Source organism: Vipera berus, assembly GCF_964194415.1.
Source record: "Vipera berus genome assembly, chromosome: 1".
In the NCBI taxonomy this organism is placed as follows: Eukaryota; Metazoa; Chordata; class Lepidosauria; order Squamata; family Viperidae; genus Vipera; species Vipera berus.
Window position 1 is genome coordinate 333,716,642 of NC_138202.1, and position 23,474 is coordinate 333,740,115.

The 23,474-nt window shown below is 37.5% G+C and overlaps 1 protein-coding gene across 9 annotated transcripts in view; it reads right to left on the reverse strand.

The window, feature by feature from the left end:
- The window catches only part of HMBOX1 (homeobox containing 1), a 133,201-nt gene that overhangs the window by 43,601 nt on the left and 66,126 nt on the right, over positions 1 to 23,474 (reverse strand). For all 9 annotated transcript variants that reach the window (XM_081335543.1, XM_081335550.1, XM_081335547.1 and 6 more), the window contains 3 exons: positions 22,303 to 22,387; positions 12,132 to 12,611; positions 9,904 to 9,989 (listed from right to left, as the gene is read on the reverse strand). In XM_081335543.1, the coding sequence (XP_081191669.1) occupies positions 9,904 to 9,989; positions 12,132 to 12,611; positions 22,303 to 22,325 (589 nt within the window). In that variant the 5' untranslated portion in view covers positions 22,326 to 22,387. The remainder of the gene's footprint in view (positions 1 to 9,903; positions 9,990 to 12,131; positions 12,612 to 22,302; positions 22,388 to 23,474) is intronic.

Here is a 23,474-nt window from a genome sequence, read left to right on the forward strand (position 1 = left end):
ATTCTATATAGCCTTATTCACAACTTTACCACTCTGCTTAGCAAGATGCATTCCTTACAAAGTGCTTTTAAAAGTGCAGCTTAAATCTTGATTATTGCCATACTTGTGAAGGAACTGCTCAAAAGAATGCTATCAAATCTGCTTCCTCATGATTTCACCTCTTCCTTTGCCTCTGCTTTCTTTTTCTTAATGCCACTAGCTGATCACTCTGATGGACATCACAGCCAGCTTGACTGTCCTTGGTTTGGTGTTATTGATGTTGCAGAGGCCATACATTTTAGAAATTCCTGTACTTGGAAATCTTTAATGCAGAGAAGGGTATAAGCTTTGCATCAAAGGATAATTTCTTTGATTCTTAGGTTCAGATAGCAAAAAATGGAAAAGTCCTCTACCTCTGTCAGAGGCCTGTTTGCCATTACCTGTTACCATTTAAAAATAGGCTGAGAAAATTTTAACTGGAAAAGCAGAATTAAAATGTTTAAAGGAATGTAAATAAAAGATTGCATGGGCTTGATCTGGGATCGTTCGTTTCGCCGGGACCTAAAAACCTGGCTATTTGAGCTGGCCGGCCTGGACTGAGGGGTTTTTAAGGTTTTAAATTCAATTTTAAAGTGTTGGGGCTATTAATTTAATTGTATTTTAATCTGTATATTGTATCTTTTTAATTTGCCCTGTAAACCGCCCTGAGTCCTTTGGGAAAAGGGCGGTATATAAATCGAATAAAATAAATAAATAAATAAAGCAACCTTATAACTTCCTGTGATTATAAAACTTCCATGCTGAGGTCGATAAACATGCTTATGCATACCTCTCAACCTATTCTACTGCATAAAGGCTTTTAAAGAGCAATCTGAAACTGCAGATAAAAATGATTACACTTCTCCGTTATAGTGGTTAGACTGCACTCTCCCCCTTCAATCAGTAATCTCATGGTTTTGCTGTCTATAGGGAAGAACACACACACTACTGTATGTTACAAAAATGCCAGCCTTTTTTTTAATATAAAAAGCTTTGAGCTCTTAAGTTGAAGAGACCTAATTTTCAAATGACATTATTGTGATTAATTGCTCCGACTGCTTGCAAAGATAGGGAACGGTGGAGTGAGAGGAGGAGGAATAGGGAGTTCAAGATATGAGCTTAGAGGACATTATGAACACGTCCACCAGGAAATGGAATGACTCACTCAGCTGTTCATTTTGCACTGGTCAGAATGAGCAAAGGAGGCACACGGAACACCAGAGAGAGAACAGCAGCCAGCCACTATTTAGCGCTGGCTTGGTCCAAAATGCAGGGAGAGAAACAGCCAAACAGCCCCTTTCCCACACATACAGAGAAGGTGGGGAATATTTTCCTAGATGCCGACTTTACATTTTGCAGTGGGGAAAAAGAGGAAACTGAGAAACACATAAGGGGTTGGCACATGTGAATACATCTCAGCATATTTTCAAATAGAATAGAATAGAATATCTTTACTGTCATTGTGTAACTCACAACGAAATTAAGACTATATTAGAGAGAATATAGTCAGTTTAACAGAACTCTACCACATTGTACCATCTTTCAGGACTACTGTTCCCATAATAAATAGCCCACATATCTGAAGGGGAAGTTCCCTTAGTCACTCAACACCCCCCCCCCAATCTTGAGACTGAACTGGGAGAGCTTTTTTGATAATGAACAGGATTCAACATTTTATAAAATTCACATTTGAGGAGACACTTTCCTTTAAAGCATAGTTCAATGTTCATTTTAAATTTTACTTCCCTCTCCATTTTAAAATAGTTTTCTAAAATATCCGTTTTGCACAGAACACTTTTTGGCACTAATTACACTGAATTCCTGTACGGAACCCCTAATTCTATCTCCCACTTTCTGCTCCCAACATGTTATGCTCCAATCTGACCTCTAGAGGGAGCAAGCACTAAAGGAAGAGCCGAATGATGACTGAGTGTTCTGTGCAAGCTATTCTTAGCTGTTCATATTGTCATTTGCCTTATCTGTATATTAATAACACCATGCCAGCCTGCCACTGTCTTGTTTATCTCATTACCCAAACCCAAAAATATAGTTTCTAAAAAGAAAAACAAACGGGCAAACAAAGCTTCCAAATTACCAGTTCTATGTAGGACTTCTTCTACATAGGATCCCTTTAGAAAGTAATCATACAATTGTTTTTAATGTGACAAACAATACCAACTTTGTCCCTTTTTAATTTAAATATGTTTTTATTTTATGGCTTTGGGGGCTTTTTTTCTCTATCCATTTTCTACTTTTAATCCTTCCAGGAAAGTCATCAATAAGAACAGGAATGTCTCTTTATATTTTGAATGAAAGTCTTAATAAACAAGTAAGTAAAATTCATTGGTATAGTTCATTGACATGCTTGGCACCCAAGCTGGCATCCTTAGATAGCTCCTAACCCTCCACATCCTCCCTCCTCCTAAGGCAGTTTATACTCCTCAAACTTCCTTGGAAACCCTTCTCTTATATGTTGCTGAACCTGGGGAGATAAGATCAGGAATAGGGAGAAAGAAGATGGGATCCTGTGCTGGAAGTCAGGATGCAGATAGAGGAAGTATTTGGAAAGCAAATGGTGGGAAAGGGGAATAGTTGGATAGTATTCTAGCAGTAAGGGACGCGGTGGCTCAGTGGGTTAGGATGCTGAGCTTGTCAATCAGATGGTGGGCAGTTTGGCAGGTCGAATCCCGAGTGCCGCGTAACAGAGTGAGCGCCTGTTACTCGTCCCAGCTTCTGCCAACCTAGCAGTTCGAAAGCACGTAAAAATGCAAGTAGAAAAATAGGGACCACTACAGTGGAAAGGTAACAGCGTTCCATGCGCCTTTGGCATCGAGTCATGCCAGCCACATGGCCACGGAGACGTCCTCAGACAAGCGCTGGCTCTTCGGCTTTGAAATGAAGATGAGCACCAGCCCCGAGTCGGAAACGACTAGCATGCATGTGCGGGGGAACCTTTACCTTTACCTTTATTCTAGCAGTGGAGAGACTCAAAGGGTGCAAGGAAGAGCAGAAAAGAATTGAGGAGCCATACAAAAAGAAAGAAGAGAGTGAAGATGGCAGCAGAGAGATAGATACTATTTACTGAGGATGTGTCCTCACACAGAAATTCCATACTGCCACCAGCCTGATGCTAGAGCAGCCCAAGACTGTTCTAGGTGATTTCCCTTTTATGCTGGCTTCAGTCCCTCCTGGCCAATTCATGATCCACGGAAGAGGAGCTTCAGTGTCAACAATAATATATATATAGGCCAACAATATAGTGAACTCCAATTGGTCTTTTGCAGAAATGACTCTTTAGATCTGGCCGCTGAGTTCCTCACCTTCATGGCCATTTGTATATTGGCTGCCAGACAGACGGGACACTTCTTTTAGTGAGCTATTTTCTTCCATTTCTTATAGTTCGGTTACAGGAAACACTAACCTTGTGAAGGATGGTATTTCCATTGCAAAGGAGAAAATAAGAATTACAGCAAAACTTTCTGAACAACTTCTCTATAATCTATGTTACTTTTGACTAATAAAAAGGTAAAGGTAAAGGTTCCCCCGCACATGCGTGCTAGTCGTTTCTGACTCTAGGGGCCGGTGCTTATCTCCGTTTCAAAGCCGAAGAGCCAGCGCTTGTCCGAGGACATCTCCATGGTTATGTGGCCGACATGACTAAGGTGCACGGAACGCTGTTCCCTTCCCACTGTAGTGGTCCCTATTTTTCTACTTGCATTTTTACGTGCTTTCGAACTGTTAGGTTGGCAGAAGCTGGGACGAGTAACAGGCGCTCACTCGGTTACGCGGCACTCAGGATTCGACCCGCCAAACTGCCGACCTTCTGATCGACAAGCTCAGCATCCTAACCCACTGAGTCACCGCGTCCCTACTTTTGACTAGTAGGCAGTGACAATATGTAGCATTAAACAATTGTAGTCAAGGAGTAAAGTCTCTTCCTTTACTTCAGATGGCCCAGTGGTAGCTAGGCATACAGTCCCTCTTACCAATATTAAGTCCCAGCTAGAAGACAGAACTATCCTCCACCATGTTATTCATGAGCAGTGACAGGTTGGCCTCAGCCATGTCTGAGGACATCTTGCTGGTAATCATGTTCATGCAGGGCTATTGGGTGAACGAACCTTTTCTGCCCTCTATAAATCTGAAGCTGAAGCAGACTTTTCCTTTTCTCAGAGTTTTTCTATGTAACAGAAAATGCTCTAGGTAGGTTTCCTGGTCAATTTCACCCTCTTTCCTCACTCTTCAGTGGTGAGAGGACAGTGAAATTAACCAGACTCAATCAGGTTTAGATGTGGAGGATTGGAGAGAATCTAGGCAGGAAAGAGCTTTCTAAAGCCTCTCCAAGGTAACTAAAGAGTAAGTATATTTTGGCAATTTGTAAAAGGGTACAGGAAAGTAGAACTGAAAATTCTGGATGACTGGCATGGCAAGGCTTAAAATCGTGGAATGTTCCTTTAAAAAAAAAGTTCCAGCTTATCACCTTCTTCAGAGCCTGTCAGAATCAGCTCTGATTCATAGCAATCACTCCTTCACATTCAGGAAAAGGGACTGGTTGGTAACATAGGAAAGGAGGGGAAAGGATGGCAGAGAAGCCACCAGGCAAGAAATGGAAGTTCCATGTAATTGCTGAGGTCAAGGGCAGAACTGGAAGATCAAGAAAAATCTCTGTTGGAGCTACCTGGAACCTGTCAGATTTGCAAAAGAGATCCCAGGGTCATGATTTGCTGAAAGGTTTATCTGTCCACAATACAGTGTTGTTTATAGAAGAAAGGTTTGTATCAGAGAGTTGACAGAAGGAAACCTTTTCTCTGCCCTCATCGCAGAAATTATATTTTAAAATATGCAAAAGGAAACCTTGATAAGTTTGAAACATTTTGGAACAAAGTGCTCTGGACTGATAAAACAAAGACTGAACTGTTCAACCACAACCATACAAGATACACTTAGAGAAAAAGAGATGAAGCATTTATCTCAGGGGCTACCACAAAGAAGAGGGAGTCAAGCTATTCTCCAAAGCACCTGAAGGCAGGACAAGAAGCAACGGATGGAAACTAGTCAAGGAGAGAAGCACCCTAGAACTAAGGAGAAACTTCCTGACAGTTAGAACAATTAACCAGTGGAACAACCGGCCTCCAGAGGTGGTGAATGCTCCAACACTGAAGGTTTTTAAGAAGAGACTGGACAGCCATTTGCCTGAAATGGTATAAGGTTTCCTGCCTGAGCAGGGGGTTGGACTAGATGATCTCCAAGGTCCCTTCCAACTTTATTATTATTATTATTATTATTATTATTATTATTATTATTATTATTATTATTATTATTATTATTATTATTATTATGCCAGTGAAGAAACTGGAAGACAAAAAGAGGGGTGGATCTTTCACCAAGGCAATAAAACATGCCTCCAAAGCAACCATGAACTATTTCCATGAACTACTTAAAGAAAAGAAAGATAAGGGCCTTGAAATGATCTTTGCAGTCCCCACAGTTGATTGTTATTGAAAAAGGGAAGAGACTTAAGAATATTTCTCAGTTAGAAGAGCTGTCCAAGGAAGAGCCTTCTCTGTGGGCGCGCCGACCCTCTGGAATGAGTTGCCTCCAGAGCTGCGGATGGCCCCTGACCTTCGGTCCTTCCGCCGTGACCTGAAGACGTGGTTGTTCCAACAAGCGGGCCTGGACTGACTACGATTTTTAATTAGGCTTTTTACTGGGTTAAATTGTTTTGTAACTTTGTATTTATTGTTTAATTCTCTTTTAAATTTTTTACTCTATGTTTTTTATTTTTTATTGTTGTGAGCCGCCCTGAGTCCTCAGGGAAAAGGGCGGCATATAAATTTAATAAAATGAAATGAATGAAATGAAATGAAGAGGGGCAAAAATTCCAAAGCAGGAATACAAAGGATCTTAATGACCAAAAGTAATACTGTATTTGGAAACTTGTTCTGCCAAAAGAGGCATTACAAAGCATTGACTAAATAGCTGTTCAAGCTTCTGCACATAACTTTCTTATTATGAATCTGCAACAACTGCACATAAATAATAAATATGCATTTAAATCTCCCGAAAGGTGTTGTGTTTACTTGGGTATTCACTGAAATATTAAATTTGACTAGGAATGCCTAAATGTCTACCTTCAAGTGTTTAATAATTTGAATGTAACAATAAAGCCTTCACTTCTGAAAACAGTCGGCTTATTATTTACTTACGTGATTGGCACATAGGAAACGAGGGCACTAATTATGGCCCAACTGAACATTATCTTCTTCTGAACAGCAAGGAACACACATTAAAAATATTCTACACACTTATATCACAAGTTCAAAGAGCAATGTATAACCAAAATAAGCTACAAGGTTTCAAAAGTGAAAGTTTCAAAGATTATCTGAATACTATGCATTTTTGCAGAAATCACTACATTGTGATATATTACTACATTGTGTGAGGAAGATAAGTTGCAACTACCATTTCCAGGCACAGAAATACTGTTAGCCTATTACGGGCCAATCTTCTGAATCTTAGACTGAATTCCAGGGATGAGGAATCTATGGTCCTTCAATTGATGGTGAATAACAATTCCTAGCAGCTAAAGCAAGGATTATTATGGAAGATGCTGGGAGAGGCAATTGACTAAAGTCTGGTGGATTATAGATTCTCTTGAGTTACGACTACAATTGACCCCAAAATTACTGTTGTTAAGTGAGATATTTGTTAAATGAGAATTGCCCTATTTTACAACCTTTCTTACCACAGTTGTTAAGTGAATCACTGCAACTGGTACATTATTAACCCGGTTGTTAAGTGAATTTGGCTTCCCCATTGATTCTGCTTGTCAGAAGGTGGCAAAAAATGTTCACATAACCTTGGGACACAGCAATGGTCGTAAGTGTGAACCAGATGCCAAGCATCTGAATTTTGATCACATGATCATGGAGATGCTACAAAAGTTGTAACTGTGAAAAACAGGCATAAGTCACTTTTTGTTATAACTTTGAATGGTCACTAAATGCACCATTGTAAGTTGAGGACAACCTGTATTTATCTCTTTCATTGTCTGCATTTAGTTTTGGGAGCCCTATGACCTAGTTGGGCGAGTTTTCCTATGTGTTACGCTACGTTATGGATTTTAATCAGTGGAACAACCTGCCTCCATAAGTTGTGAATGCTCCAACACTGGAAGTTTTTAAGAAGAGACTAGACAGCCATTTGTCTGAAATGCTATAGGGTTTCCTGCCTGAGCAGGGGGTTGGACTAGATGACCTCCAAGGTCCCTTCCAACTCTATGATGATGATGATGATGATGCAAGGCTGGAATATAAAGGATTTTAAGTAAACAAACATAATCTATTAAAAATGCAATAGTATCCCTTGCTGTAACAGAAGCAGTTCAGGATTAGCAGGCCTCTTTCTCCTGGCTGCAAGACCATAGAATCTTCCTACTGGAACAAGCTATTGTTTTCTGTAACATTTTATATGTTAATGAGAGATTTGGAAGAAATAAAAGTGAAGAAATTGGAGTAAAGGAAATCGGTACAATCCTCAACTATTTTGAAAAAGGAAATTTGAAATAGGGCGGTTTATAAAAACAAATAAATAAATAAAATAAATAAATAAATAAATTATCTCTTAACAACTTCTTGTCTTCACAAGGCATATATCATGTACATTATACATATGTCTACATACCTGACACATAGCTATGAACTTATTTCTGTGTCCTACAGATGTTAATTCTTAATTCTGTAAGGTTTAAAGCATGCAATTTCTCTTTAAAATCTTCCCCAGCTCCTCCAAAAATGAACAATTGGGACAATTTTTTGGCCTCTCTGGGCCGTAAAACTAATGCTGATGGGTCATATTCAATATAAGCCTAGCTATGTTAACCACTGATGTTTAGGGAGTCATTCTAATAAGGTAGCAGACTGCCTATAGATAATCCTCGACTTACACAATTGGGATGGAATTTCAAGCAATGCAGTCATTAAGCAAGTCATCACGTAGCCAGACATGATTTTGTGACTACTTTCACCTCAGTTGTTAAATGCATCACACAGTTGTTAAGTGGCTCATGTAGTTAAATGAATCTGACTTTGAAGATGGATTATAAGTTACCGTATTTTTCCCCAAGGCCATTGTAACTTTGGACCATTATTAAAGGAACAGTCATCAAAATTCTAAGCTCAGAAGGCAGAAACAATCTCATTCCAATCTCTCCAACTACTAGTCACCAAAGAAAGCTCTCTGACTTGTTTTACAGTATGTCAGCTTTTGAACTAACCACGCAACAAAATCAAGCAAAGGGAACTAGAGATAATTCTTGGATTACACCTTCTTCTGAGATTCCTCAAAATATAAACACTATCAATAGCAAAATAAGTGATGGACTTACTAATTGGATGTAGACCAATTAGTAGACCAGTATCACCTACATTAATTGTGAGAGGTTTTTCTAGCACTGCTACTTTTAAATTAGATGTACAGGAAATTGAACTGGACTTTAAATCTGAATTTAAAACATGTACTCAACTAAGTAATACCCCTGATGCACCGAGTTGTTCTCTCCTCTTCCTGAAGTTTTGAACTGATTAAAAATAATTATTTCAACAATGTGTTTTTATAAATGGCTACCAGTTAATTTAAAGAGTAAGGAATCTCCACTTGGAGAACCAAGTTTCACATAGTAAGAATGTTGTATTAAGACTGAGAATATCCAAATTCCTGCAAGGTCAGGAAGCTTATGAGGTTCATTTTAGATAGTCATTATGTCAGCCTAGTTTAGATAGGAATTAGACAAAAATGGGGTGCAAGAGAGAACTATGTATGCTAAAAATCTTATTCTAGCTTAAAATCCTAGAATAAAAGATGGAATATAAATATACTTATAAAATTACTACTTGTGTCTGCATATTGTATTTGTATAGCATCTTTATTTTTTTTTATTTTTATTTATTTTAATTCCATTTATATCCCGCCCTTCTCCGAAGACTCAGGGCAGCTTACAAGCTTAGCAGTAGCCTTCATTCTATGTATATGCCTGCTTATTAGGGCTTTCGCCCCCCCCCAAGCGGCATGATTACAAAGTCAGCTTAATTGCCCCCAACAATCTGATTATTACAAACAGAGCAAGTTGCCAGGTAAGAACACACTGGTTTAAGGCTGCAACCTACTGTAGCAAAATTTAAGTTAAATAGATAATGATTCAAATTAAATGCACAATAGTTCAAGTTCATTACACAATACTCACTTACACAGTATTATACAATAATACTGTTCTGGTTAAATACAAATTCAACTTAAGGACAGACCTTGGGAACAGAACTCATTCTTAAACAGGGGATTATTTGTAAAAGGTAAGCAATGAGAAACCAAGAATGTGCGGGAGTAGTATTACCCACATAGCTTAAGTAGAAAGGTCAAATTATGGATGTAATATACCAAGTATAATTAAAAAACTTTTCCAGGTAAATATCCTGAGAACTGAAGAAGTGTCTTCCTTAAATCAGCTAGTCCAAAGGTTGCATTTTTTTTGCACTGAAACAAGATTGCCATGTGTGATTTTTAGAATTTTTTTTAAAAAGCCATTTCAAAAGCACTTGATACTCATTACAATATTATAGGGGGGAAATCCTGCTAGCATGAGCCATTGAAGCTGAGGAAAAATTAGGCAGGATGAGAGAAGCAGAATAAAAACACTGATTCACTGAGGAAGTTTCATGACATGTATGACAATGGATATTAAATCAAAGGCATATATTATATCTACCCTGACAGATAGGTACTGCAATGCAGAAAGCCACGCAATACGCCAACACCTGCACTAGCCAGCAAATGAGCAAGATGATGTAGCAACACTTCAGAATAGAAAAGGGGACATTTTCAAGCTCTTACCTGTAACCTGTGCAACAACTGCTTGCGAAATCCTCCGGTTGGCCAGGAAGGCTTTGATTTCCTCTTTTATCACGCTGCTGTCCCTCCTATCAAAATGAGTGGGGTTGGAAAAATAAAAAGAGAAGAGAGAGAGAGAGAGAGAGAGAGAGAGAGAAAGAGGACCAAAGTAGAATTTGAAGATGCATTTGTGGAGGATGGTGGGGAGGGGGTTGATATATTGCCCTTGCCAGCAGACATTTCTTTTAATCAGTGTCACTGGTGGATCAAAGCATACAAGGAAAATGGATGACTCACAGTCTGTATAAATTCATGCAAGCCATATGGAATGTACAAAGTTTCATTACAGGGGATGCATAAATCTCTGCAACTAACATTTTGGGGGTGGGAGGAGTAGAAATGGCAGCAGTAACGATTTCTATCATTAAATGAGACTCCCACAAAGGAAATATTGCTAAAAGGAGAGAGATCAGAGCAAACCACGTTGACACCTAGATTTAAGAACCAGATAGTGTACCTGAAGCAAATTGCCACAATTATTAAGGCAGAAGTTACTTTGTTTTATTTATTAAATTTATTAGAAGTAGGTACAATTTGAATGTTTCTGATGTTACATATAGTGATTCTACCCCATCTTCCACTTGGTGTGGAATGCCTAAAGCTGTTATGTATGAAATAAGATTATTATTCTGTCCAGCCCAAATCAACTTCACAGTAGTTCTCCAGGTATTCCAATAATGAAATTTCCACCTCTGTTTAACTAAGATATTCTTTATTTTGGTGTGGAGATCTGTGGCATTGCAATCAGCATTTTCCTATAACCAACATACGTGCATCACTTGGTGAACGGTGTCCCTGAAATTCACTAAGGGGAACTAAAGAGTATGCGTTGCACACATCAGTGCAAAACTGAACTTAAAGCTGATCTGTATGCATGGGTGTCTGTAGGAGTAAGAAGCAAAAGGGAGCAAGAAATTCCACAGACAGAATTGGCTATTTTGTAATTACTCCTCATAAATCTATCTGCACTAGTCTATTAAATCTACCCTAATTATCACTGTAAAAATGCTAGGAAACAATATTCACTATGAAACAATAATTAGAATGGATTTGTGAGAATGGACACTGGGTAGAAAACATGCTTTGCTGAGTAATAAACAGAAGAGGTAACAGGCTGAAATTTTAGTAACTGATATGGTGAAGCAGCCAATAGATATATAAATCTGCTGTTCCAACATTTCATGGCCAAAGAGTAGAAATCATATCCATAGCTCTGTGCACATCAGAATTCTTTAAATTTCCATTCTTTATAACTGAGTAAAAACCATACTTCAGTAGTGCTTTCAGTTGTCTTAAAAGTATAATTCTAAATTTGAGTGTTATCTTCCTCAATTCTTTGTTTCTCTTTATTCTGGCAAAATCAGATAAACCATGTAAAATACATTTTAAAGTACATAAATATGATAATCTGGATATATATATATATATATATATATATATATATATATATATATATATATATATATATATATATATATATATATATATATATATATATATATATATATATATATATATATATATGTAGGTTTGCATAATTATAGCAAATACATATTATTTTATGGCTGACTCATACATGTGGGCTTTTTTCTTAAGTATGTCTGATTATTTGCTTATATAATAATATATGCACACTGGGTCTTTTAAAAGCCCACATTCAGTCCTGGCTTATATTCTGCTGAACTACACAAAGCAACTGTCTTCCAAGCCCAGTGCTTGGAATCAGAATTCTATTTTCAAGTATCTATTTTCTTCATTAAACCAAAAAAGATCCCCACAACAGCTTTTCTTGACCTATTTTAATAGAGGATGCTTGAAAGCCACTAGGTTGAGGAAACTGTTATGCTTGAGCCTTTCTGCACCTAAGCAATGCATTCAAGAGTTTAAATGACCAGCTGCCATGTCAGAAGTGTCACTCATTGGTAGTTTCACCAAGTCAGTTTTTGCATTAGATAATCATCCAAATCCAAACTAAGGCTGTGAAGAATGCACCAAATGAATAAAGTTCTAAGATCTCCCTTCAACTGGCTAAGACAATTAAGTTTTGATCTGGGAAAATAAACAAAGCAATTCAAAACTATCCAACGCTCTGAAGTGTTTTTGCAGAGAACAGGGGAAAAAAGAAGCTGGGAATGAGTATTTTTTGATCCATAATATACAACTTTGCCTACCTCATCAATTCTTCTACTTTATCATCTACATCCAAGTCCTCCTCAGAGGCTTCAAAGCTATATGACCTTTGAGCCATGCTATTTGCCAGAGGGTAACGTGTAGGTGACATCTTCCCATTGAAGGCAGACAACCTCTCGTTACTCTCCCTCCCATTTTGATTGGTAGTGCAAGGTTGTGGGGAAGTATCATAACTGTTGCTAGGAGATGGGGACATCCCAGAATGCTGGGTCTGTGTGGAAGCTGTGGCTGTAGAGGAAGACGCTGGAACATTGTTGGTGCTGTTACTACAGGATCCACTCCCATAGGCAGAGCGCCGCCCAAACTTGTCACTGTGTTCCTGGTCAAGACGGTCAAAGGTTTCCAAAGCATGGAGGATTTCGTGCCGTGTCATACCAGTACGCCGCAGGCGTTGAAGTAGATCTATTTGCTCTATGGTAAATCTGGGTTCATCAGTGTAGTGAAACATGGTTTCCAGCAGACTGGGGGGAAAAAGATGAGAAATGTATTTGATTTAAGCACGTCCAACTAAATGTAAGTGCAGTTTCCTCTCCCCAGCATATAAACACTATCAGCCACTGTACTCTGATAAGGCACAAAGATATTCTACCCACTCTTCAGAATGAGCCTCATGGCAGGCATATTTATTATTCAATAACTGATTGTTTTTAAAGTTAGTTTCTCTTTCTCTATCATATTTTCTTATTCCTGTTTTTCCACTCCAGGAAGCCCATATCTCCATGATAGCACAACTCTTGCTCATAGGATGCCTTAGTGTAAATCTGTTCAATCACCCTGATAAGCCTAGGTCCCTAGGAAATACAGAAAATGAACAAATAAATAAAATCAATACATAAAATCTTGCATCTGAAATCCTAGAGAGCTACTGACAAATTAGACAATACTAAGCAAGCTGGATCAGAGATTTGATTGTATTATTCTGTTCCCATCCTTTTTTATGTCTGTTTATTTAGGATTATAAGCCTACAGGCACACATTTGTCATTGTTAATTGTACATTTCATAGTGTACATTAGATTTTAGTTTAGTTTTTTGAAATCAATGATTATCAATAGAAAGTCTGACCCTTTTTTTAAGCAAGTTCCCACATCAATACAGTAACCTGATTTTGCAACTCCCCACAATTTCAGAAACAATGTTGTTTTATTTATATTAGCATTTTAGGTCAATTTTCCACCCAAAGGCCTTCAGAATAAATATTAAAATTAATCAATAAAATATACATTTTTTAAAAGAAAGAAATGTGCCCAGCAGCAGAAAAAAACATCATGAAATTACAAGTAAAGCAATAATCCAATATACTGGGAGAAAAAAATCATTCAAACTTGGACTTATTAATAGAATAGAAGAAGCGATAGTAATAGAAAGAAAACTGTAAAAAGCATATCTTGCAAAAGCTATGGACAGAGAGATAGAATTCTATCTTCCTTCCTTAAAAAACTGGGGGGGGGGGGAAACCTCTGTTTTTTAATCTCAAGGCCTTTTTTGTGTACTATTTTTTAAGATTGAAAAAAACATGAAATAAATTTTAAATAGCATATAAATCATACCATACTGTATTTGGAAACATTGACACTAAGTCAAGAAATAAATAAAAATGTGAAAAAATAAATGTCTGAAAGTTTTAAAAAACAGGTGATCGTAGAATTTCAAATTCAACAATGACATTAATATGACAAAATGTATTTTTTGACCATTGGAGATCTCTCTCTCTCTCTCTCACCCTCCCTCCCTCTCTCTCTCTCTCTCTCATATTTCTCTTGGTCCTACATACCCTCCTAGTTATTCTTTAAAAAATGAAAATGGTGGATGCTTGAAAGAATAATTTTCTTACCCAGAAAAAAATATATAATTTGAGGTGGCAAAGAGATTCTCACTGAATTAATAAGAGGAGAAAGAGGAAGAAACAAGACTTCCCAGTTCTGGTAAAAGGGTGTTTGTTAATTAGGCAGCCATTTGGTGAATAAAGACATCCTACTCATGGCAGCCATTTTTTGAGCATTCAACAGTTCTCTAATTTCCAAACATGTCTGTTGTTCTAAAAGGACTATCTATCTCCATCCTAATGACCACAACAGTAGAAAGCACTTATAGTTTGGGGTGGAATTTCTCCTTTTGTCTGTTACATCAACTACAATTGAACTGGTTTTTAGAAAAGAAATTAAGAATTTGAAGAATCACTACAAGGATGGAAAGTACTATCTCAGCTGATTTCATATAAAGATGCTCATTATCTTACACCATTTTTCTGGACATAACTAATGGCCAATATATCTTAAAGGAGTCTTCCACTGTGAGGCCGAGCCTAAGACTACATGACAAGTACTCTACTTATGGTGTCACAACTCTCTCACAAATACATTACAGTACTCATAAGTGGAAATAAATCCCCATAGCTTACTGGAGAAACACAACTGTTTCATCCTTTCCAACAATATCAGAATAAAAATATATATTGTCATAAATTCTGGAGGACTTTTAAATTGGAACAAATAATTTTCATATAGGAAAAGATGAAACATTTTTTAAACAATCCATTTCTCAATCCTTAAAAAGTCTGATAGTTACCAACCAAGGAGCGTCCTCTCCTTTCTTGCAAATCAAAAACCCACTCTAAGTAAACATGATAGCCCTTCCAAAATTTCCTACTATGTAAATCCACAAAATGACATTCTATTTCTACGATCTGATACAAAACCCCAGAATTTTTGTGAACACCACTTTAAATAATATCATATCAACTAGATTCTGTATAATTTGTGATTTATTCCAATATACCAATAAGCCAAATAACAAAACAGCAATAATGGGTAATGGAACACACAGGAAACAATCTCAAACTTAATTAAAATAACATAATGACTAGTAAAGGACAGAAGAAATTACAAAAATACCAGAATTCAGATGTTTCACATTTTTTGTTTATTTTATACATGATTCAAAATATACCTTATAGAAAAAGAATTGTATACTTGTGGACAGAATTTTTTTAAAAAATCCCACTTCACCAGATACAACCTTTATAGATAGGAACTTTGTCAGCAACCAAAGAAATGAGTTGGCAAGCAGGCACTTTGCTGTTCCCGGGTACCATGCTGAAGTTGTGGGGTTAATTCATTCATTTTGAAAATGGAACATTAAAAGTAAAAGTATGGAATGGATTGATGCTTTTTTGACAATTGCCATTAAGTGCAAGTAACTGAAATGGAAATTTGAAGCTTGACAGAATCTGCACTGGTATACCACTAGTTAAATTAAAAAGCAGGTTATAGTGCTTATATTACAGAAGCAGGAAAAAACAGAGAACTATAAATCATGTTTACGAAAGTGATCTGTTCAATTGAGTATTACGATAATTACATTTGGATAAACAAACACATTTTTGATATACACGGCTATTTTTTACTTTTGTAATTTGTAAAAATAAAAGAGTGAATTGATGCCAGAGACTTTGTGAATTTTGACAGTGACTAGCAGCAAAGCTCAGCCACAATTTTTGGATAAGCAGACTTAATATCTGCTAGGAAAAAAATGTTCCAGAACTATGTAACACTTCAGATTCAAAAGCAAAAAAGATGGCATTTGTTTGCAATAACTTAAACAAGATCTGTCCTGTCCTGAGATCATGCATGCTGCTGCTGCTGCTACTGCTGCTTCTACCAGGAGCAACTAGATATTTCCAAAAAATACACAACTGCTTTAAGAAATAGCAGACATTCCTGAAGCACTTATCCATCTTTGAATCCAATGTGCTTGCATAGTCCTAAAATGTTCCATTGTAGAAACCAAAGAAATAATAGATTGCAGTCCTTAATACACTTACTCTAAGTTATTTCTTTTGAAAAACATGCATAGGACTACATGAAGATGCTGATTCTTAATGACTATTTTAGGAGGAGAGAAATCTATTACCATTTCCCAATGATCCAATTTCGGACGATGTGTGTAAATACTATGTATCTGTGTTACAGATACAGAATTAGTTGTTTCTTTCACCTGTGTTGACATGAACTTATTCTGCATTCTGTGCAACTGTTTTTAACAAGGTTGACTGTCAGACACTCTCTCTCTCTCTCTCTCTCTCTCTCTCTCTCTCTCTCACACACACACACACACACACACACACAGCATTTTTCAAGTCACAGAGGAATCCCAGTTTTTAATGATGTCCTACTCTTTTGAAGCACTCAGAAATTCAAGAAGAAAATTGCATGGTGGAGATAGAAGAGAACACTCTTCTCAGCAATGCCTTACCTTAAACTGACAGCAATTTTACTTGTAAACTGCATGCAAATCCCTAATGTAAAGGTGTCCTGTGTTTAACAAGCCAATTTACGAGGCAATTCTGCAACCAGACATTTAAGAATAATGTGATGCTCCTTGTTAATTAAGGGACATGCATCCCCATTAGCAGTTTATCACTACATAATGTTTGAAGCCCTTCTAATTCGCTACAACTCCTTTAATTGTATTACTTCAATTTGTTTCTTATGGGAGAAGGGCGAACTGTTTTTTTCTTTGCAGGAATCAGCCCATTAAAAAAAGAAAAAGCAGGATCTGGTTGTTTGTTTGTTTTTTATTTAATAAGCAAAAAGCAGAACACTTCAGATTTGCAAAATGCAGGCAGCACACAAAACCACGCACTTTCCGGTCTGTGAAAAAACCTTTCTCCACGCAACTGGTCCTTTGTGCCCAAAAAGTTGGGGACCTCTGATTTAGCCCACTCTTCATTGTTAAAAAGAAATCCCAAGACAATTTCAAGTAATCCAGTCTAAGTAAGCAGGATAGAAAGAGTATTGACACTTTTCCTCTTTGGTGCTGGAGAAGGCTCCTAAGAACACCATGGTCAGCCAAGAAAACAAACGAATAGTAGATCATCAAAAATAATCAATCCAGAGTTCTCACTTGAGACACAAGTAGCCACTTATGGACATATTATGTAAAGATCTCGCTCTCCAGAAAAGGCTCTAATGTTGGAAAAAGTGTAAAGAAGGGATGAAAAGGATAGTCAATAGCAAGGTGGATAGACTCAGTTACAGTAGTGATTGGTGCACTTTTGGAAGACCTGAAGGATCAGGATAGGGACAGAATGTCATGGAGAAAATCTATCTTTGTGGGCACTAAGACTCAATACCAATTTAAGTCAGTACAGTATATGTTGCTGTAGACCAGGGGTGTCAAACTCGCAACGTCACGTGATATGTTGCGATGTATCGTGACTTTTTTTCCATTGCCGGCAATGGGGTGGGCGCAGTTTTGCCATGATATGTCCGGCCCATGGGCTGGCAGTTTGACACCCCTGCTGTAGACAAGTATAGCAGAACAGTAGCAGGAGGTTGCCACTGCTCTTCTGTCCTGTGTGTTGGCTTCCAGGAGATGTCAACTTGGCCACTATGAGAAGCTGTTTTAGTTTCAACAAAGTGGTTGAATGTATTCTTAATCTTGATTCATTCCCAGGTGATTAACCCTTCTAAAGAAGGTTCCTGTGCCAGAGGATCGTTGCAAGCGCCTCTATCAGAGGCATTCAGAGAACAGGTTTACATTAAATAGCCATAGGAGTATTGCTGTTTTTAAAGGAGATGTTTACATCCTCTCATTACTTTCCTCCCCTCAGCCCACTTTGAGGTTTAGACACTAGTCTCTTTTCACAGCTGTTCAGCCCTAGCAACATTCAGGCTTAAACTGTGAAGCAAACCAGGTCTGCCCAGCTATCTCTCCAAAATGTTCTGTTTAGGCATGCAAAGCAGGGTGCTACAAATGCAGAAATCAGTTGTACACTTTTGATCAAAGCAATGACAGTTAATAAGAACAGCCTGAGACACCTGAAAAGAAATCCAGGATAATCAAATGCTCACCAACAAACAACTTGTACAACTCAAGGCAAGAATGAAATAGCAATAGAATAATAGAATGGAAGAGGCATTCTTCTGTCTTGAAGTCCTTCAGCTACTAGTACAAGTGGGACTTTGTGTTGCATAATACTATTTTGACAGGCAGAAGTTGATTTCAGATTTCACATCAGACTCTGTCCTGAACTAATAACAATTTAAAATCCACTTTGTTTGGGCTTTCAAAATCTATCATTGACACACTATTACTCAGAGTTGTTTGTATCCTTCATGGCACTTCCACATGGCTACTGACCTCACCCTCTTACATTTTTTGCAGTAGGGTTGAATTGCCACTAGAGTGTTCTTACTACTCGTTTCCATCCTTCTGAGTTGACCAGTACCTACGCAGGCTTGCCAGTTGGAGGGTACAAAAAGGGCAACCAGTCAGAAAACTTATTCTTCCTTGGACACATTTGCTTTTTTGGGGGGGATGGGGGGTGGAATACAGAGAACCCAATCAGAGATTGTGCAGGGTAGGAGAGAAGCTATGTTATGGAAGGAAGGGGTGGGGAATTTGTAAAGGTTGGCTATAGGAGGGGGAGAGAAAACCCAGAAGCCAGGACAAGGCTGGGATACCCATCAAATGGGAAGTAGAAGAATTGCAGTTCAAAGAAATGTGACAAAACTGACTTCATAGTCAGCAATTTTGGAAGGCCGATACAAAAAAGTCCCCTATGTATCCTGTGTTCAAAGGACCATTGAAACTACCGCTCATGTCCTATTATATTGTACACTCTATAAGGATCCTAGGATCTACCTTATAACTCCTTACCTGACAAAAAACCCCGAGAAATACTGATCTTTTATATGCTTAGTTGTTGTCAAATCAATATGATTCAGTCTCCTTGAACATAGCCAAATTTTGTATATTCAGACAGATTTTGATTGCTCATTGATGAAGCCACCATTAATTATACTTTATCCTGTTTTGTTTACTCATTTTTATTTTAATGTGGCTTTATCCATAATTCTGATCTGTGACTGTAATAAAAATTCTCTCTCATTGCCTTTACTGTTTGGTTTTAAAGCAGGAGCTCTAGTTAAGATCCAAGAAATAATGGAGAAATGTAGTATAAGCATTGAGTTTGGATCACGGGTGTCAAACTCGATCGCATCATGACTTTTTTTTCCTTTGTGAAGTGGGCGTGGGCGGGGCCTGCGCATGACGCATCTGGCCTGTGGACTGCCAGTCTGACAGGTTTAGATTGTGCCAGTATGTGGAAGAGGCTTTTATTCTTAACTGAATAAACAAATCTTGATTTAGTAGAGTTATCTACAATGGTTTTCCATACTAGCAATGTCTATGGAGATTCTCAATCATCAAGGTCACGGTTGTCCCAAAGGTAACTGGACTTTCTTGGTTTTTTACTTCAGTGAACTGAAGAAGCTTCTTGGATTAGAAGCACAACATTTTGAAGGAAAAAACCCAAGAAGATCTAATTGCCTTTTGAACAGCACCTTTGAGATATACTAGCAATGTTATAATATGGTATCTCTCCTCTGGAAGTGAAACTCTGCCTATAATTATAATTGATTAAGACACAAAGCTGCAGGAAGCAACTCCATAGTCTTGGGTCTTGATCATCCCTTCAGAGATCATGCAAAATCATGGTCCTAACTGCAATGCAATGGGATGTCTCTATTTAGTGCACAGCCACTGAATGTCTCCAGTGCAGAGATTCTTCAGTTGTGTAAATCCACATCAAGGTGCTTAGTGTTGCTACAGACTTCTCCTCCCACCTCAAAAAGCTAGTCCTTCCAGATATGTTGGAAATACAGAACCCAGAATTCCTAATGACAATAGTCTGGGAAAGATTGGAACAGAGCAAAACGTTTGAGAGGAGGGCACTGCTACATTATTTTTTTAATACAATATACTTAACTGTTTAAAAACAAAACTCTGGTTAAAATGTATTTCTTCCACCCATTGATCATAAGTATCTATAAAAGCTGACAGTGGCAAAATAGGATTTTTCCCTTAACATACAAAAAAACAAACCTTCATGCTGAGGTTTCTAAAAACAAAATGCTTACATCATCTGAAAACAAAACAAAAATTCCCTTCAATGCCTCATAAATACTGCTTTTATACATATATGCTTTTCAAGAACCAAGGAAGTAGCTAATCAGCTCCCAAAGCCTCATATCATGACAAAATGAACTTCGAAGTCTCTGCCAAGTTGTGACATGCCAGTTGATTCTCATGAATGAGAGCTCTTTGGTCAATCCCACAACAATTTAGGTCTCTTGAGGAGGGGGATGCTTCAACCAAGAGACTAAGTCCTGCTCCTAGTTTTCAACTTCATGCGTTCATGTTGTTCATATGTAAAGTCATGAAATGCCCAGAGATTCGAATGGCATGCATATCCATGAAAGAGGAAAAAACACAGGGAAAGTGCTAAGCAGTTTGTTAATGGTTTCATGGAGTATATTTTTAGGGTTCACCTATTCATTCTTTGTTCGACTCATGAAACCTAGAGTAAAATTGTCTTAAATCTAAAAGAGCACACACGATGCCTTTCAAAGCAGTAAATGGTGTATAAATAGGACAGATTATAAATAGTAATTTGCAGACATTTTATATCCTAGGAACCCTTTTTCCTTAGTCTGACTAGGTGAGGGTCCCCTCTACCACAAAACTCCACTGAAGAAGAATCTTCGATACGCCCCAAGGTATTCTGGATTCACATAAAGCAGCAACCAACAAACAAGTTTCACCATTGCCACAGGTGAAATTAAAATTACATAATGAAATTGCCAGATTCAACCTCCAGCACCTTCTTTTTAAAAAAGCAGGGAGAAACTCATTCCCTGGCTAATAATTGAAGCCAAAAATATACTACCTTTGCCATTCTAATGCCCTATCATAAATAATAACTGGGGATGTGGGAAATCATTGTCTAGTACATTAGCAGGGCAATAAGTAGGGGAAGGCAGGCAGTTTAGGCAAGTTGAACAAATGATCTGACCTGGAGTAATTTTCTAAGAATAAAGAGGAAGGGGGGGAAAATCAGGCAAAATTAATAATTCCTGTCTCTGATTGCTTTATCCATTTCTTAATGATCTGCCAGGAGAAATAATCAGTATAAGAAAACAGTTTTTTCTTGTTTGCACAGGTGTGTATTGCATTTTCAAGAAAACAGGTTAGAATTGGACTGCTGGAACTAATCATCTAGATTTGAAAACCTCAGAGCCTTCTTCCGGTATAGAAGAAACTTGCAGCCTGTGGAACTCATCCTTATAACTAACAGGCACTATGAAACCTTTGGCTTGGGCAAAGTCTGAATAGTGAAAGCCAAATGCTCTGCCTTTGCTATTCAATTAAGTGGTAACCTCAGCTTTTGCTCTGCAAGAAACATTATAAACCTTCCTTGATTCCCCTGATCACAGCAAGGGAAAAAATGACTGACAAATTTACATTCGAGACTGCACTGTATTTCTAGGGCATGTTTCAATGTGTAACTTAGTTGGGCTAAGAAAGAACAGAACTTTAAGAGCTGAGACTGATCAATGGCTACTTTCTTAGTTTATAGCCTAGCAGAGATTTGAATGCACAGTACTGCAGATCCAAATAAAACCCTTTCCTTTTAATCTCCCTGCACTATAAACACATGAAATGTTTATTACTTAAGAGCTATTCAGTCAAAATCCTTTGTTTTTATGTCTGTGAATCACAATGTAGAAATGTGTAGAAATGCAACACAAATATTGTAGGCTGCATGTGTAGAATTGCTCTAGTTGAAATTCAACTCCTTTCTGAACCATTTTTAAGCCATCTGTAAAATAGAAATATTTATAACAAACAAATGTAGGTCATTCACAAAACAAGCTTCTCCCAAAATTTCATATTGAAAAATCATATAAATTTAACAACCAATATGAGTGAGATAGTCCTCTCTAGGCTATCTGGAAAATATTTCCTGTAACCTTTAATTACTGGCCTAGTGGCTAGGATATATGTATGTTGTAGGAATATTTATAAAGCTTACCAAAATCGCTGTCACACTACCACATTTCTGAAGTAAAATACAAACCACACCATCAGCATGAAAGGGCATGAAAAGTAAAACACATATTCCTCTTGTAGCTTCCTAGGTCAGCCTATCCTAACCTGATGCTCTTTGATGTATTAGACTAGACGTACCATTATTACCAGCCAACAGGAAATCCTTAATTCAGCAGAAGTCTGCAAACCTAACAGACTTACTAGCTCTCAAGCTTTTGACTACAGACAAATAAAAAATAGTTCATGTTGTACTTACACCACTGGAAAGGTTCTCAGCATAATTTACATGGGGAGAGGAAGGTCAGAAAGCCTCTTGGAGGTCTTCAGTATTTGTTATCATTCTGAAACAAATAAGAAGGTGGTGATTTAATTTTTTACACAATTTTTAGAAGTTATTTTTCATATTATTGCACACATCAAAAAAAAATACCTCACAAGCAAGCAATCATTATTTCATCTTCTACCAAAACTCCCATAAAGCCAGAATCTGTCTTAAAATAGAAAGGACTCTGATGGGTAGGAGGGTCTTTTTGAAATATTTTATAGTGTCTCACAACGTAAATGCATCTGGACATGAGGGGTTGCAAAGCTGTAATTATTGAATAAAACACAGAAGTAAAATACCAGTTGCTCAGAAAGATGTATACAGTAGGTTTAGAATGACAAATCAACATAAGTTGATAACATGACTTGAGGTGCACAAAACTATGTCATTTTAAATTTGTTTTGCATCACTTAGAGAAACCAGACATATCTCACTTCAAAACTGTTAATGCTTTATTTGACTCTGTGCTATTTTGGGTACCCACAGGTACTGATCTCTGAAAGATCCAGAGAAATCTACAACAGTGATTAAACAGGGCAGAAATAAGACATCACAAGCATAGAATGGGAAGATTTTTAACAATTTAACATTTTAACAATTCTCCAATATTTGCAGAAAAATGGCAAAAAGGACTGTTTTTCTGATCACCTAAGAAGTTAGTAAGAAACATGAACAAGATTTGTAACAAACATTCTGCAAAGATATCTAAATTTCTAGGGACATTGAACAGACACAACAGCTTTCTACCTTGACTTTGACTAGACTGGAATAATTTTTTTCAAGGGACCACTAGAAGAGCTCATGCTGGAATTTTTTTTTATTTCTAGAGCAACATTATGAATCTCACATATGCCAATAACTTTAACATGATTGTGCTCAATAGTTTGTTTTGCTTTAAAAAAGAAGAATTCAAACATCAGAAAAAGCCCCTTAGCTTGATCAAGCCATAGAATCCACAAACATTTCTGCTAGATCTAGCCCAAAGGCCATCTAGTCCAGTGTTGATGGTGCATTCCATTCAGTCATGTCCAATTATTGGCAATTCTATGGGGCAAGTCTTTCCACATTTTCCGTTCTTGCATTGCTTCTTTGAGTTTTTATTT